The sequence below is a fragment of the Nycticebus coucang genome, chromosome 14 (genome assembly GCF_027406575.1).
Source record: "Nycticebus coucang isolate mNycCou1 chromosome 14, mNycCou1.pri, whole genome shotgun sequence".
In the NCBI taxonomy this organism is placed as follows: Eukaryota; Metazoa; Chordata; class Mammalia; order Primates; family Lorisidae; genus Nycticebus; species Nycticebus coucang.
In genome coordinates this window covers 1,326,180-1,343,839 of record NC_069793.1, presented here as the reverse complement: position 1 = coordinate 1,343,839, position 17,660 = coordinate 1,326,180, and the positions used below count along the sequence as shown (strand labels likewise).

General features: G+C 57.3%; 1 protein-coding gene across 1 annotated transcript; it reads right to left on the bottom strand.

The window, feature by feature from the left end:
- Window positions 1–15,688: 15,688 nt before the first annotated feature.
- On the bottom strand, window positions 15,689–16,681 carry LOC128564607 (keratin-associated protein 5-1-like). The gene has a single exon (XM_053560086.1). The coding sequence runs from the start codon at window positions 16,679–16,681 to the stop codon at window positions 15,689–15,691; it is 993 nt and encodes a 330-aa protein (XP_053416061.1).
- Between the last annotated feature and the right edge of the window lie 979 nt (window positions 16,682–17,660).

Genomic DNA, 17,660 nt, shown 5'->3' with positions numbered 1-17,660 from the left:
GTAAACTTCTCAGATTTATACCTCAGAAGTTCAGTGTCTGCTGTGCCCTGTGGCCGGTCACCTCCTTCGGCTTTTTCTCTTGTTGGGAAGGCCTGGGACGATATCTTTCCTTTGACCTTTCTGTCAACTCCCATAACCGCCCCCAGCGCTCACTTGAGTTCTCCCTGGTGTGACCAGACCCTGTGCTCTGGCTTTTCTCAGTGTGTCTCAACTGTCCGACGTAATCGGGACGCCTCTGATGCTGTCCCTCGGAGCCACGTCTTCCCTGTTCAAGGTGGTGGTTCCGGAATTTGCACCCCGAAGTTTAGAATGTGACGCACGCTGTACCCTCGGACACACTGTGGCCCGTGGCTTCTTTCTTTTTTTATTAAATCATAGCTGTGTACAATAATGCAATCATGAGGTACAATGAGCTGGTTCCATATACAGTCTGAAATATTTTCACCGAACTGGTTAACATAGCCTTCATGACATTTTCTTAATTATTGTGTTCAAACCCTTATACTCTACACTTAGTAAACTTCACCTGCACCCTTCCAAGATGCACCCTAGGTGTGGACCCACCAATCACACTCCCTCCACCCTTCCTCCCCCTCCCTTCCCCTCCCTAGCCCCCTTCCCCATATTCTTATACCGAGATTGGGTTATAACCTTCGTAAGAAAGCTATAAATTAGTTTCATGTTAGGGCTGAGTACATTGGGTACTTTTTCTTCCATTCTTTTGAAACATAATAAACTAAACTTTTGATTCAAAATTGGACATTTCCTATTTAACGACCTCATAATTTTGATTGTTATGTTAAATCTTTCGTGAAGTTACACTTACATGGATGTAATTTATGGGACTATTCTAAAAATGACATAATGTTTATAAAAGTCCGATGACCTTTCTGTGATACCATCAGTCCTAATTCTGATTTTAGCTTAAAATGCTCCATATCACGGAAATAACTAAATTTCCTCATCGATTGAAAACATCATCAAGTTTTTTTCATTAGATCATAACTGTGTACATTGCTGCATTCATGGGGCACAATGTGCTGATTTTAACCATGGCTGCTCTACGTTTTTTATATGCACAGTTCTTGTTCTAAATTCTTCTCTAAAAACATTTGCAATCAGCTCTAGTCCAAAATCGCACTTCATGGAAAAGGCTCTAATTAGAGTACCAAGTCGGGGTGGGGGGTGTGATTAACAAAGGACTCACAGGCGTGTTGTTCTGTGGCCTGTCTGCGTTGGCACACAGGTGTGGTTGTTACCCAGCACTGCTGGTGGCTCACAGCTGTGTCACTGAGTGGCATGGCTGCATGGCTGACGTGTCTGCTCCACACTGGGACCCACCTGGCTGCCGCCCGGGTGAGCTGTGCTGTCTGTAGGTCCCTGTAATGGCCCCACTGCACTGCGCTGTCAGGAGCAGAAGGCGACGTCAGGGGAAGCCTAGGTCGTGCCAACTAGAAAAATTGATGCCATCCCAAGAGCATTTCCCACTAAACAGGCACAGTTGTGCCTGGATCCCAAAGTTCCTTCGTTCCCAGGATGGTGGAGGGGGATCGGCCCTCCTGGGAAGGAGCCTTTTGGCTGTGGGGAACGGTCAGCTTTGGTCTTGTGAATACCAGGGGACAGCAGACCGTCGGCTGCCGGGACAGCCTGGAGACAAGGCAGCACAGGTGCAAGTCTGCTTGAGGCCTGGCTCTGCTACCATGGACGCTGTCCAGAAACACACTTGAGGACAGGACAGAGCATAGTCAATCTCCCCGCAGTCACTGTATTCCTTAAAGAATTCGAGGCCCTGGTCCCTGCCTCTTCCTGCACTGGAGACAATGTCTGCTGGGTCAGCGGTTACTCTGCAGTCTGTGACTGGACGTAGCCTCACACCCAGACCCCGATACCTCTGAGCACCTCCTGTGCCATCTGAGCAGGTGATGACTCAGGTCAGGTCCTACACTGTCCTGAGAGCTCAGCCCACACCCGGGCTTTGCAGAGGTGGCAGGTGAATGGAGGCTTCCTGTGCACGGAGGGCCCCCGAGGACGGAATTCCCACCTGAGAGACCTGAGGCCCACACTGCCCTCTGCTCTGTCCATGGAGGACTCTCAGGGACTGGGCATGGCAGGACCCTGACAGGCCTGCTTTTTTTCTTCTTTTTTTGAGACAGAGCCTCAAGTTGTCACCCTGGGTAGAGTGCCGTGGCATCACAGCTCGCAGCAACCTCCAGCTCCTGGGCTTAAGCGATTCTCTTGTCTCAGCCTCCCAAGTAGCTGGGACTACAGGCACCCACCACAATGCCTGGCTATTTTTTAGTTGTAGTTGTCATTGCTGTTTGGCAGACCCGGGCTGGATTCGAACCTGCTAATTCTGGTGTATGTGGCTGGTTCCTTAGCTGCTTGAGCTACGGTGCCAAGCTGACAGGCCTGCTTTATCAGGGCCCCGTGTGCCCTTCCTGGGGAGAAAAGTGTGACAGTATCTCAGGACTGCACAGAAAGATCTCAAGCAAATTACACCCTCTTGGAGGAGCCTGCATCCTGGGGTCCCTGGAAGGCTGGCAACTTGGGGTCTTCAGGGTCCCTGTGCACCTCATGGAATGTGTCAGTCTCTGCCTTTGCTCCTGGGAGGGCCTGTCTTCAGCTTCCCTGGACTCTCAGGCCCTCTTCGTGCCTCTACCAGCCCACCTTGGTTCAGCTGGCCCCACCTCCCAGGCCCATTCTGAGCCCCCAGCACAGTCTGGGGTCCTCAAATGGCCCCACCTCCCAGGCCAATTCTGAGCTCCGAGGACAGTCTGGGGTCCTCCTCCGCTGGTCCCACCTCCCAGGCCCATTCTGGGCCTCTAGGACGGTCTGGGATCCTCCTCAGCTGGTCCCACCTCCCAGGCCAATTCTGAGCCCCGAGGACGGTCTGGGTTCCTCCTCAGCTGGACCCACCTCCCAGGCCCATTCTGAGCCCTCAGTGGGGTGCTCCCCAGCCACCCGATTGTGACCTGTGGAAATTTCACTCGCCCATCACCCTGATACATGGCCAGGTGCTCCTCTTCTGTGAAGGTGATACCTTCTAGACTCTGTGTGTGTGAATACAATTATACACACTGTGTAAGGAGCTGGCTCACTCGGTTGTGGGCTCCGCTGACCATTCTGTCTGGGGAGACTCAGGCCGGACCTCTACCTGCAGCGTTGAGGCAGAATTTCTTCTTTGCTGGGAACGCTCACTTATCCAAAGCCCTCTGTGGATTGGATAAGACACACCTGTGCGACAAAGCCAGCCGGCCTCACAGAGAGCTTGCTGGCCGTAATGTTAATCACAGCTGGGAATACCTTCATGGCAATATTTGGACAGATGTCTGACCAAACAGCTTGGCATCATGGCCTGGCCACAGTGACACATGGCCTGGCCACAGTGACACATGAGGCCACAGTGACACTTCACCAAGCAGAGAAGTTCCAGCCCCTCCTTAGCCCCCCAGGGTCACCCTGAGACAGGGGTCCATTCCTGGGGCCTACAAAGGGCTGCCTGGGCTGTGAGATGGGACAGTTTCCAGCACCACTGTGAGACTGGGCTCTTGTTCTCAGGGTGCTGGCCCAGGTGGACACTGTGCTCCTTCATGGGACACAGGGGCCTCTTTGGAGGAGAGAAGCTGTGCTCAGGTGGGTCCAGACTCTTCCCACAACAAGCCCTCACCACTGTGTATTTGGGGGAACACACAGGGGATGCCAGGTCTGAACTCTAGTGTGACGGGTGCCCACCACCCGCTGGAGGATCAGCAGATGCTGAAACATGGGTGGGTTCTCGGGGGGCCACCTGCTCAGGGGCAGAGGCAGGAAGGGAAGAAGCACAGCAGGCAGAGGGTTGAGGGGTGTTTATTCAGAGGGTCACAGAGGACCGCTGGGTTTCAGCAGGTGCTGGGTAACAAAGAGAATGTTTGGGGAAGGGGCCCAGGAGACAGGTGGCAGCTCCTGAGGATAGGGAGAGCGAGATCTCTCGGGTTGGCGGGGTGGCTGTGGGGGATGGGCACTGGTCCTGGGCTCCCCAAGCCCGCCCTTCCCAGTCTGTGGATGCAGCTTCCATGCTAGTGGGGGGTGGAGGGCAGGAAGGGGTGGACAGGCAGGAGAGCTGCCCAGACAGGAGGGGGTATAGGGCTGGAGGGGTGGAGAGCAGGAGGGGTGAAGACAGGAGAGGGTGGAGGGCAGGGCGGGGTGTTGATCAGGAGGAGATGGACAGGCAGGAGGGCTGGAGTCAGACAGGAGGGGGTATAGGGCAGGAGGGGTGAGGACAGGAGGTGGTGGAGGACATGGGGGGTGGAGGGCTGGAGGGCTGGAGGGCAGGGTCACCTTGGCCCTGGTTAGTGGGTGTGAGGGCTGTCATGGACAGGGGAGTACACAGCCCAGCAAAAATCGCCATGAAGATATAGGAAGGGACATTCAGCAGGTACATTTCTAGGGTGAGGACAGGGCAGGCACCATGGAGCTATTTGTGGTTTGAAGATGGGGACTGTAACATTTTAGAGCAGTGCAGGCCAAGAACTCTGCAACAGGGTCTAGGCACTGAGCATGGCCTCATGGGGGATGACAGGTCTGCAGGGCCTTCTGAGACATGAGGCCAAGCCTCAGATCTTGCACTGGCAACAAATAGGGACACAGCAGCTGGACTGGGAGCAGGAGGGTTTGCAGCAGCTGGACTGGGAGCAGCAGGGATTGCAGCAGCTGGACTGGGAGCAGCAGGGATTGCAGCAGCTGGATTGGGAGCAGCAGGGTTTGCAGCAGCTGGACTGGGAGCAGCAGGGTTTGCAGCAGCTGGACTGCGAGCAGAAGGGTTTGCAGCAGCTGGACTGGGAGCAACCACAGGACCCACAGCCCCCCTGGCCACAGCTGGAGCTGGAGCAGGCTGGCACACAGCAGCACATGGGCTTGCAGCAACAGATGGGGACACAGCAGCTAGAGCCGCAGCCCCCACAGCTGGAGCTACAGCCTCCACAGGATCCACAGCCACCCTTAGAGCCTCCGCAGGACCCACAGCCACCCTTAGAGCCCCCACAGGAACCACAGCTTCCCTTGCAGCCCCCACAGGACCCACAGCCCCCCTTAGAGTCCCCACAGGACCCACAGCTGCCCTTGCAGCCCCCACTGGACCCGCAGCCCCCCTGGCCACAGCTGGAGCAGGAGCAGGCTGGCACACAGCAGCACACGGGCTTGCAGCAACGGACGGGGACGCAGCAGCTGGAGCCGCCGCCCCCACCGCTGGAGCCACAGCCTCCGGAACAGCCACAGCAGCCCATGGCTCTGGGGTTGAGGGTGGAGCAGGTGAGAGGAGCAGGTGTGGAGGGAGGGGCAGGTGTGGAGGCTCCTGTGCCGGGGCCCTTTATACCCCTCCAGGGTCAGGGTGACGCTGGGCATACGGCCACTTCCTGGTTCCTGTTTGCACTTTTCCCTGAGGAAATATCGTTGTTTTTTCTAAACTGAAAACAGTCACATCTGCTCTGTTGTGTTTTGCACTTTTACTTCTGAGCTGTGTGTCTGTCATTACCCTTTGGAGCTCATGCCACATGCACGTGACCTGGAAGAGACCGACGGGGCCCCGGCACCTGCCGGACCAGCCCTGTCCCTGTGCCAACAGGACTTCCGACCCTTGGGGAATGTCACTGGAGAGTGAGTGGAGACCTGGGCCTGGACCAGGGCAGCTGGGCCAGAAGCAGAGTGGGAACCCCCGGTGCTCAGGTCCCCTCCTGGCGGACCCTCTGGGCAGCTGGAGGCACCGAGCCCCTCACAGGCCTCACGGAGCGTGTGGCTGAGCATGTGCCTGCTCACTGGGGGATACCCTGGGTCACTGTGTGCACTGTGGGGTTGGGGAGCCTCAGGGGAGGCTGGCACGTCTTCCAACGCTGCCAGGCAGGGTGACACTGTATCCTTGTCCTGGGGATACGATGACAAATGACCAGAAACATGGGCATAGACGAGAGGCGTCCTCATTCAGGACTGTGTAGGACTAAGTCCAAAGTCAAGGTGTGGGCAGGCCCCGCTCACTCCAAAGTCTCACTGAGGACCCCTCCTGCCTCCTCCCACGTCCCTTGGGGCCCATCCCCTCCAGGCTCCCCCTCCATTCTCACTAGGATTCTCCAGGTCTCCACGTGTCTCCTCCTCTGCACTGCCATTTCTCCTCTGCATCCCTCTGCCCAGGACATCTGTGACTCCCTCAGAGCCCATCTCCCGTCTGGGCACCCTCCTCTCAACATCGGGAACATCATTCCCTCTGCAAGGACCTTTTCCAAAGAGGTTACATTCCCAGACCCAGGGACCTGGATGTGGGGAGGAGCCAGTCTTCCGTCACTGGCCCAGCCCTACCGGGATCTCCCTGAGTGGACAGTGCCCGGCAGGACCAGGTCAGTCCACTGAGAAGAGTGTTTCAGGTCCAGGCTGTGCCCTCCACAGTCACTGTCTGTGAGGTGGATGGGTAACGGGACAGACACCGGCTGGTCACAGAGACTTGGGAGGTTTACAGGGCCTTGGGTGCCCTGCAAGGCCAGGCTGGGAGAGGACTCGTCACAGGACTCCTAACCCCATAGGACCAGCTGGCTCCAGGCTGTGTGGCCCTCACTGCCATGACTGTAGCCCTCCTCCTGATCACACCACACCTGCCCCAGGCCCTAGAGCTTTATCCCAGCACCTCCCCGTGAACTAACCTGGACCAGTTTTTTGGGGAGACAGGACAAGCCCAGGCTGTCACGGGGTGTCCACAGACGGCATTTGGGGGGTAAAGTTGACCGAGTGGTCCCAGGCAGATTTAGGGGCCTTATCCACCTCACCCCTCACCTGCCTTCTGGGTGGACGAGCTCCAAGCAGAAAGCCTCCCCCGGGTGTAAGAGCCGGGGCCACCAGGACGAGGGGCACTGCCAGGATGGAGGAGGCCCAAGAGGCTGCTCAGGGCTACAGGTGACGTTCGCGGGGCCCCCTTCCACCTCCTCTGCTGCTCCTCCTTGCCTTTGAAGCTCCTGTCTGCACAGGCTCAAACTGGCCCTTCATCAACCTTGACTTAATTGCCCCCCAGCATCCATGAGGATCTGGCAGGTCATCACTGGGTGTTCGCCTCCTTCAGGGGACAGACAGCAAATGCCCATGACAGCCTCCCAGAGGGAGACAAGTCCAGGCACCGTCCCGTGGGGGTCAGTTCTGGGCCCACAATCCAAGACGGTTCTCCCCACTAGGACCACTGGGGCACTGCCAGCAGGGTGTGCCTAGAGGGGTTGCCGCGGCCACCCACGGGGCCACCCGGTGTCTGCGGGGACCTTCCGCACTGCCCTGCTTGGGCCTCTGCATCTGGTTCCCCCTGCTTGGGCAGCTACTCCTGCGGGTCCCACCCACACACTCATTAGTCTCTCACACGGGGGTTAAACTTCACCAAGTAATGAGCAGGACTAGATGCTGTCTCTGCCCCACGGCCTGGACATTGATAGGGCCACAAAGAAGACTCCCTGTCCTTCTGGCTCTGTGACACTTCCTTCCAGCTATGGACAGTTCTCAGCAAATGACCCGCCCACCCCTCCCAGGGCCTCCAGCCCGTGGCCTTTGTCTCCGTCAAAGCCAGGCCCTCTGAGGGACACAGCACACCCTGAACTGCTTTACAGAGGCCCCCCTCACCCAGCTGTGGCTGTTCTGCCTGCCGGAGGCAGCCATTTATGCAGAAGCTCTCAGTGACCTGCTGCCAGCTCCATTCAGCCGGGTTCCCCACGCGCCGTCCCCACGCACCGTCCCTCACAGTAGGACCGGGGCTGAGGGAGACTCCTCCTTCTGTGCCTGCGGGAGGACCTGCTCTGCTGGCTGGTGGCTCCTGCAGGTGCTTTGGGGTCTGCGTGCCCCCAGGGCCTCATCCACTCCCACCTGGAGCATACTCTGGGGGACTCTTGGGGTGGGGCCCAGGGGTGGTATCGCCTTTCTGTCCCCATCAGCATAGGTGCCCATGGCCCTGGCAGGGTGACTGGGGTGATCGTCTCTGTTCTCTGGCCAGTGCTCACATGTCACATGCTGGGTGCTGGGTCCAGGTCTCAGGGCCCCGCAGCTGGGGGACTCTGCAGCTTTAACCCATCTGCCCTGGGTCTCCTGGAATGTGCTGAGAGCTCCGCGGTCTCCCCTCTTCCCTGGTCAGCTCCTCCTCCTGCAGTTGTGGGGCCAGTGACTGAGGGACTCAGGGAGAGCCCAGTGAGCTGACTGAGGTCATCCTGTGGCAGAAGCAAGTGCTCAGGTTCGGCGCTCAGGGACCCTGGACACCTGAACTCCCTGGTGATGGGAGGGCCTATAGTTGTGCACTTTGCTGACACTGAGTTGGCGCTGATGCAGGGAAGAGCCCAGCGCACCTGGCTCCCTTGGGGGGCCAGTCACCAGGAAGAGGCACTCAGCCTGGGCACTGTCCACTTCCCCTCACCCTGGGGCCAGAACTGTCACAGTGAGACCTGAGGAGCCTGCAGGTTGTTGACGGCAGGGGAGCCCGGCCCCAGGGACAGGGCTTTGGCATCAGGGAGCTTGTGGCCCTGGCCGGGTGCCAGCCATTCCTGCTCATCTGTGCCCTGTGCACTGTCCTTTGTCCTGAGCCCAGAAACATAAGTCACGTCTTCCCTGAGTTCCAGGAGGCATTCCAGCAAATTCCCAATGCCAAGGTGGGAACCCTGGGGACTTGTGGGCAATGGATCAGAAATGCGGTGGGTCTGGACTCATGATGACCCCCAAAGTCTGGACAGTCTCGAGGGACTAGGATCTGAACAAGAAGGAGCTGAGATTCGTCCCAAGCAGACCTTGTGGAGCTGGCCTGGGTCCCAGCGTACCGGAATGGTGTCCAAGGGCTGAGGGCAGGAGACGGGAACCTGGGTTGCTGACAGAGAAACTGGCACATCCGGGTCAGAAGAGCTCTGTGTGGGAGGCAGAGGGGACAGCGCTTGTCTCAGAGCCAAGAAGACAGCAGATGTAACGGAGAGAGGGGGAGGAAACACCGGCACACATGTGGGGCAGGGCCCAGGGTCTTCTAGGTTCCAGAGACGTGCCGCTCCCCAGATCAGCAGCCAGGGCCATGAGCCCAGTCTCTCTGTCTCAGGGAGGCCGAGACACACGTTCCTGGGGGGACTTTGATGCCACCTGGCCACGTGGTCCCGCCAGGCTGGGAAAGCAGGCAGAGGAGGCATGGAGAGGCCCGAGGTTTGCCGTGAACTCTACTGGTTCGGGGTCTGTGGACGGCACCCGTGACGTCCCACTCTGTCTGGATAAGGCAGCCACAGTGTCCTCCCGCGGGGAACGGGGCCCTCTCTAGGTTTGTCTGCCTCATGGGCCCGTGATGGGCTTCACTGATCCGTTTTCTTGCCCTGACTGTGGGAGGGACCTACTCTCCTACTTTTCTCACCTCCTGAGGAGGGACCCCTTTCTCTGCATTTGCACGGGACGTCCAATGCAGTAAACCCCCCTCTGATCCAGGCTCCTGGGCTGTGTCCGGTGGCTATTGATAGGAAATCTGTCCACACATTATCCGTCCCGTCACTGCCCCTGTGGTCTGTGCGTCACTGAGCAGTGTGGTCTTTATTTGCAGTAGGAGGGGCGATCCCAGAGATCTTTCCATTAGTGACATTAGAAAACTATTGAGCAGCTGGAGAATACGAGCAGGGTGGCGTTTCTTTCCCGCCATCGGTGGGCCATTCTCAGCAACAGTCCCAGTGGGCATTAAACAGGCCTCGTAGCCGCCCCTCATTAGCGGGTACGGCAGTCTATACGCCCAGCGAGTTCAGCCTGCCAACTGCACGGCTCAAACTCCCACGACTTGGCTGACCTCACTGTCTCCGGCAACAGCAGCTGAGGGACACGTTTCAGCGTGTCCCCCCACGGGGTGGGAAGGGCCGGATTCTCCATCAAGGCTGGGGACGAGTGTGCGCCTTGGGGTCTTTGCACTGGCTGCCTGGGAACTTCTGGGGGGAGCCACAGCTCAGTCTCCAGGTCCTTCATGTCTGTGCCCCAAGAACCGGCCCAGTGAGAGTCCCCTACCCCGTCTGAACTCCCTGTGGCGCTTGCCCCTCGCACCCGTTCTATTTGTTCCCTGGGGCTCACTGGACAGTCCAGCATCCCACTCGGCTCACTGTCACTCTCCACGCCCGTGTGTCAGCTCCCTGGGTGGGTCTGGGGGTTTCTGCCTGCCATGTCCACAGCACCTGCAGCGGGGCCCAGCCCGGACAGACGCCACCTCTGTTCAATGCACTGGAGGGTTTTCCTCAGGTTACTCTGCTGAGCTGAGATATGGATTGCTAATTTTTTTTCTGTTTTGGATTCATTAATCCAAGTATGAGCATTGGGGTGTATTCTAGACAATTCTCCCACATTTTCTCTGAATGTGACTTCTCTCCTCTCGTTTTCCTTACCTCCTTCAGGAGTTGTACTGATGAGGGTGTTCAACTTTCTCCTGGCATCCTCTCGCCTCCCTGCAGCACCTTCACGAAGGTCCCATTTGCTTGTGTTTAAATATGGAATTATGCACAATTTACCATCATCTACTTTCCAACCCATTAGTTCTCCTTTTATCTGACTGAACATACTCACCGAGTTGTGAAATCTAATTGTCATGTATTTTGTTTGTAGAGTTCTGTATTGCTGTTTGGAATGCTGCGTTTACATTCTGTTCTTACGCACATTTCAATCTGCTTCTTTCTCGAGTCATGTGAAGTACTTACTTGTATCCCGTGCTTGATAATTTCCATGCCCAGCGCCTTTGCTCAGCTGACTCGGTGTGGTTCTTCCGCCAGCCGTCTCATGGCGTCCGTGTGCGGGTCGTGATTTTTGAGCGTGGACTTGTGTTGCTTGGCGTTTCATCTGTGGGAATCCTTGACCCTGTTGAAGGGGGCTTCTTTAGCAGGGAGAGGATGCTGTGTTTTGTCTCACCTAGGACACCCCAACCTGGCTGACTTCACGGAGAATCTCATTGAAGTGTTTGAGAGCCCGGAGCGGGTGCAGACTCAGCTGTGAATGCTGGACAGACCAGCTGCCGAGGACACACGTGGGGGGTGAATTTGGCCTCCAACCTGGACCAAGGCAGGTTGCAGCGTGTCCTGCAGTCCCCATTGCAGAGGGGTCTGTCCAGTCCCTCGTCCCGCTTGGAGGACGCTGCCATCTTTCATCCCAGTGGGTCCGGCACCCCTTGCTCATTCCTCTGAGGCTTCTCCATGTTCTGACCAGCACAGTGACTTCTAAATATGACTTTCTAAAACACAGCACTTTCAACAGCACTTTCAGAGGCCAGGCATGGTGGCTCATGCCTGTAATGCCAACACTCTGGGAGGCCAAGGCAGACAGATTGCTTGAGCTCAGGAGTTTGAGACTGGCCTGAGTAAGAGCCAGACCCTGTCTCTAAATATAGCCGGGTGCTGTGGTGGGCACCTGTAATCCCAGCTACTCGCAAGGCGGAGGCAAGAGAATCACTTGAGCCCAGGAGTTTGAGGTTGCTGTGAGCTGTGAGGCCTCTACTAAGGGTGACAATGTGAGACTCTGTCTCAGAAAAAAGTTATTTTATAATTAAATTCTTTGGGGGTCTGGGCTGTGAATGCTATCTACCTTATTATTGAAACAGAAACTCAGAAGAACTTTCTGAAATGTTCATGTTGCTAAGTACAACTTTTTCCTCCCCGCCGCACCAGGCCCTCCTGCCCCATCTGAGGGTGTCCCCTACGCTAGTGGTCCCCGGCCCTGCCAGTCAAGTCCCTGCGTCTGGGGACTCTAGTCACCTTCCATCTGCCCACGCTCAACCCAGAGTCCGGCTGAGTGTGGGCGCATGGGGTACCATTCCCAGGGGAGTCTGTGAGCTGCCTGGGGCCATCTGTCCTCATCGGAGCCACGTCTGCCCCCCACACCCGCCCCTCACAGGTCGGCCCCCAGCTGCTGTGGTCCCAGATTCCACAGTATCGATGAGCCCTTGACACTAGACTCGTTCTCAGGTGCCGTTTCCAAGATGACTCCAAGGTGGAAATAACATGTCTGGAGTCTGAGTCTGCCCCAGAGGTTGGAGACACCCCTACCAAGGATCAGGAGGAGCTCCTGGAGGAGGAAGGTGCCAGCTGAAACCGGAGCAGGAGAGCTGAGTGAGACATGGTCAGGGAAGGGGGGAAGAGCCTCGTCCCCAGGTGTGCAGCAGGGTGCCGGGCGTGGAAATGCCCGCCATTCCCCGCCTGTGTCGGGGACAGGGAGACTGGTGGGGTATGAGAAGAAGACGGGGCATGAGGTGAGAAGGAGATGCTATAACTAAAATCTGTGACCCCCAAATTTGTATGTTGAGTGCTTAACCCCCAAGGTGACCAAATGTGGAGACAGGCTGCAGGGTGACAAAAGTTACAGGAGATGAGGAGTAAGGATGAGCCCTATTGAAGAGACCCAGGTCTTCATAAGAAGAAGGAAAGCCCCAAAGCACTAGCACTGCCCGCCCTTGTGCCAGGGCCTCTGAGGAGGAGTCCACCCAGGAGCCAGGCATGGACTCCACGGGACACCCGCCAGCATCACCCTGGTTTCCAGCCTCCGCGAGGGTGGGGACGCGTGTGTGTTGGTGACCGTCCAGCCTGTGCACCTCTGTGTTGTAACCAGAACAGAGTAACTCACATTGTGCTGTTGAGAAGTGGGGTGCTTCTATGGCAAACCCCTGAAATGCCTTAGCCTCTCTGCTGCTGAGTGATGGTAGAGATGGGACAGTGCTGGGGACACGGTGCTGGGGACTGCTGTGCAGGGCAGGTCCAGAAATGCTGACTGAATGGTGGTTCAGTGAGGGCTTGGACATACAGGAGCCTGGGGACAACCTGTCTCAGCAGGACTACACTCAGGGGCAGTGGGTACATTCGTGGCCGCGTGAGGTCTCGCTGGGTCACATAGGACAGAGAAGAGGATCCTGATCTGGGGGTGGAGGGAAAGGGACCCTGTGCTGGCAAAGCACGTGGCCAGCAGGTCCCGGGTCCTGGGCAATGTGGAGCCTTCGAGCTGGGACTGGACGTGCTGAGTCTGAACAGCACTAAGGAGCTCGGCACCCCACAGCTCGGTGAGAGGAGAGAGGGCAGAGAGGGAGTGAAGGAGCAATCTCGAAGCAAAAACAAGGAGAAATGAAGGGTTCTGGGAATTCTCGGTCTGTCCGTGTCACCCACAGAAGAGCACGTGCTATGACTGTGGCTGGACAGCCCTGGTTGGAAAAAGAGATCCTGGGCTCAGCTCACGGCCTTGTGCAGCCAACTCAGCAGTTGCTGGTGTTCAGACGCATCCCGCCCTCCACGTCTCTATTAACTTGAACCACAGGAGACAGAGGGACAGAAGGGCACGGAGGCGGCCGTCAGAGATCCTGGTCGCACACTCGCACGGCAGGACTGCGGGCCCTTCAGCCACAACAGGCTATGTTGTTTAGGGAAGGCAAGAAGGACCCCAGAGTCACTTCAGAGATTGTTAGGGCCACCCTGCCCACCAGGGGCCCACGAGGAAGTCTGCTTGCTCCTTGGTGTCAGAGGTGGTCCCTCACAGGCAGCTGGCGGGAACGGGGACTGCAGACGACCGTGGGATTCATGCTGCCCGCTCCCCGGGTCTGGAGGGCAGAGCCCCAACCACAGAGGACTATTCTCGAACCCGAAACCCCCTGGAACTGGCCTTGCTGGACTTTGACCTTGCCAGGCACAAGTCCGTCCTTCCCTCTGGTCTCTCCGTCTGGGCTGGGGCGTCTGTCCTGCCTGTGTCCCATGGTGCACTTGGGAAGCCCCAAGGTGATTTACAGGCTCACGGCTGGGGAACCATGTGCCTCAGGGGGAATCCCACCTTGAATCTCACCCGTCTCTGACGTAGATGACGTTAGGTGGACTTTGCACTTTGGGTTGGTGCTGGAGAGAGTTAAGACTCCCAGGGACGAGGCGATGGAACGAATCTGTCTGCACCAACGAGGCCATGATGCTTGGGAGGCCCCGGGCCGCATGGTGGGGAGGGAATGTTTGTGTCTCCCAAATCCTCAGGCTGAAGCCTCTCTGCAAGGGACAGTGACCTTGAAGGTAGGGGCTCTGAGGAGGAGAGGAGGGAACTCACGGGAGGCCGTAGGGTGAGGCCCACTCTTCTGGGCAGGTCCCCTGAGGAGAGGCAGCCTTGTAGAGAAGGTGGGGGCTCTGCAGTAGGGCCCAGCCAGGAGGGGCCGTGTGCATGCGAGGTAGGTGGGACGTGGGCAGGAGTCTGGCAGGACAGGCCCCGATCCCGACTCTACAGCCTCCAGAACTTGGGGGAATAAATGTCTAATGTTCCAGCCACCCCGTCTGTGGCTTCCTGTCCTGGCAGCCCAAGTCCACTGGCACAACACACAGGGGACAGTTGAGGGACCTGGGACAGAGGCTGACAGAGGAGGCACCCAGGAGAGGTCAGAGGGCAGAGGGTGCGGTGGGCTGTGGTGACCTGGGACCTGGGAGACTGATGGGGAGATGTCAAAGGTGCCTCCAGGTGTGGAATTCTGGAAGACAGGAGACGGTGATGCCCGGAGCCAAGGTCAATGCCATGGGCTCAATTTCCCCCATTTGCATGTTGGGGTCCTAACCCCCACCTCACAGTGTGACCTCAGCATGTGACCTCACAGAGTGATCCAAGAGTGCGACCTCACAGGGTAACCTCAGAGTGTGACCTCACTGAGTGACCTCAGAGTATAACCTCACAGTGTGACCTCACAGGGTGAGCTCTGAGTGTGATCTCATGGGTGACCTCACAGAGTGATCTCACACTCTGACCTCACAGGGCGACCTCAGAGTGTGACCTCACAGTATACCTCATGTTGAGCAGGCCTTTATAGACGTAGTTAGCTAAGATGGGGACCTAACAGAGAAGGGGACCAATCCCAATGTGAAAGGTGACCTCACGAGAACAGGAGATTAGGACACAGCCGTGCACGGAGGGATCACCAGCTGAGGACACAGGAGAAGACCCCGTGTACAAGCCAAGAGGAGAGGCCTCGAAAGGAACCTACCCCGAGGCACCCCGAGGTCAGACTTCTACCTCCAGGGTGGTGAGACTCCCCTGTGGTTTATGACCGGCAGCCCTGGAGGGGCAGAGGATTCCCAAGGCATAGCTCCAAGTGTGTGAAAGTGTTGGAAAGAATCACGAAGCAAACTCATGGAAGGACAGAGTGTGTTTATTTAGAAGACAGATGGACTAGGGCAGGAAGAAGGCTCAGAGCCTGAGGCAGAGAGGCTGTGCCCTGCCCAAGAGGGAGCGAGGGTTGGACACCCCCCTCTCCTCAGGGGAGGGCCTCAGGGGACTCTGATGACTCCATGTCCTCTGGACAAATCCACAGACAATCGAGTTCAGGAGGCTCAGAGCAGGGACACCATGGAGGGAGGGAGGAGCCGGGGTGGCAGGGTGGGGAGAGGGGCCAGCCAGGGTCCCCAGCCAGAGGAATCCAGGCTCAGGGCACCTCCAGAAAGCTACCTGGGGAGGGCAGGAGATGTGGGTCTCCCAGCCCCGAGCAAGGTGGAGTGGGAGATAAGGAAAGAAAGAGGACTGGGCAGGATGGACGGAGGGTTCTAGATGCTGGAAGCCTCCTGGCCTCAGTGACTGGGGTGAGCTCTGAGTGGGGACACCAGGTTGTCACAGGGCAGAGGACAGACTCAGAATCATGCTGAGGACTTCAGGACACAGCTGCAGTCACTCCTGGGGAGGCCAGGTCTGCAGGACCCAGAGGAGGTCTGTGGGCAGAGCCTCAGATCTTGCACTGGCAGCAAATGGGTTTACAGCAGCTGGACTGGGAGCAGCAGGGTTTGCAGCAGCTGGACTGAGAGCAACAAGGATTACAGCAGCTGGACTGGGAGCAGCAAGGATTACAGCAGCTGGCCTGGGAGCAGCAGGGTTTGCAGCAGCTGGCCTGGGAGCAGCAGGGTTTGCAGCAGCTGGCCTGGGAGCAGCAGGGTTTGCAGCAGCTGGACTGGGAGCAGCAGGGTTTGCAGCAGCTGGACTGGGAGCAGCCACAGGACCCACAGCCCCCCTGTCCACAGCTGGAGCTGGAGCAGCCTGGCACACAGCAGCACATGGGCTTGCAGCAGCACACAGGGACACAGCAGCTAGAGCTGCCGCCCCCACAACTGGAGCTACAGCCTCCACAGGACCCACAGCCGCCCTTAGAGCCCCCACAGGAACCACAACCCCCCTTAGAGCCACCACAGGACCCACAGCTGCCCTTGCAGCCCCCACATGACCCGCAGCCACCCTTAGAGCCCCCACAGGACCCACAACTCCCCTGGCCACAGCTGGAGCAGGAGCAGGCTGGCACACAGCAGCATACGGGGACACAGCAGTTAGACCCACAGCCCCCACAGCTGGAGCCACAGCCTCCACAGGACCCACAGTCCCCCTTAGATCCACCACAGGACCCACAGCCCCCTTTAGAGCCTCCACAGGAACCACAACCCCCCTTAGAGCCCCCACAGGACCCACAGCCCCCCTTAGAGCCTCCACAGGACCCACAACTGCCCTTGCAGCCCCCACAGGACCCACAGCCACCCTTAGAGCCCCCACAGGACCCACAGCTGCCCTTGCAGCCCCCACTGGACCCACATCCCCCCTGGCCACAGCTGGAGCAGGAACAGGCTGGCACACAGCAGCACACAGGCTTGCAGCAACAGACAGGGACACAGCAGCTGGAGCCGCCGCCCCCACAGCTGGAGCCATAGCCTCCGGAACAGCCACAGCAGCCCATGGTTCTGGGATTGAGGGTGGAGCAGGTGAGAGGAGCAGGTGTGGAGGGAGGGGCAGGTGTGGAAGCTCCTGTGCTGGGGCCCTTTATACCCCTCCAGGGTCACTCTGAGCACTTGTCATGTCATCCTGGCTGTTTTGGAGTTTCCTGGTGACAGGCTTATTTGTTTGTCCAATTTAGGATTCTCTTTGGCCTAATCCAACATTGACTTGTTCAAGTTTCTAAATGTGGCCCCTTCCTGAAGGAACCGGACCCTATAATTAACCTGCCACCTGCCTTCCCCTTCCTCGTGTCACAGGTGGAAGATGAGTCTCTACAAGATTGTCTGAATGTTTCCTCTGCCCTTGCCCTCTCCCTGTGCTTCCTGTGAAATCGTCATCTCTGTGCAAACACAGTTTGGTTTTACCAGACTTTTCTACAATCACTAAAGAAGCAAAACTGAAGAAAAGCGGCAGCTTCCTCCCGTGCTGACACGGTGCACATCAGCTGATCCCACTTCCCGTATCTGGACACTGGCTCTTCCCGAGTCTTGGCGTCGTGCCCACAGGTCACAACAGTGGTATTTATAAAACCCTCACCAATTTCAGAGATGGGTGGGATGTCTTGTTGACTGTATTCTTGTTAATTTATTATTTTTTTAACTTTATTCAAGTTAATATGAGGGTATGATATTTAGGTTACAGTGTTCTCACTTCCAGGGTAAAGTTCCATTTGTAGAAGAGCCCCTCCCCCAGGCCGTGTGTTATACACCCTCCAATGTGCACATTAGAGAGATCCCACCTCCTGCCCTCCCTCCTCTGCCATACGCCCTCTCCCACCCCCGCCCGCTTCCCTCTACCTCTGAACTGGACTGTAATAGTCTTTCGTTGTTCTTAGGAAAATGTCATTGTTTATATATTGATTTCATATTAGTATGGAGTACATTGGATATTCATCTTTCCATTCTTCTGATACTTTACTAAGAAGAATGTATTTCACCTCC

Excerpts from the sequence above, each read along its gene's own strand:
- LOC128564607 (XM_053560086.1), bottom strand. The coding sequence starts at position 16,681 with ATGGGCTGCTGTGGCTGTTCCGGAGGCTATGGCTCCAGCTGTGGGGGC.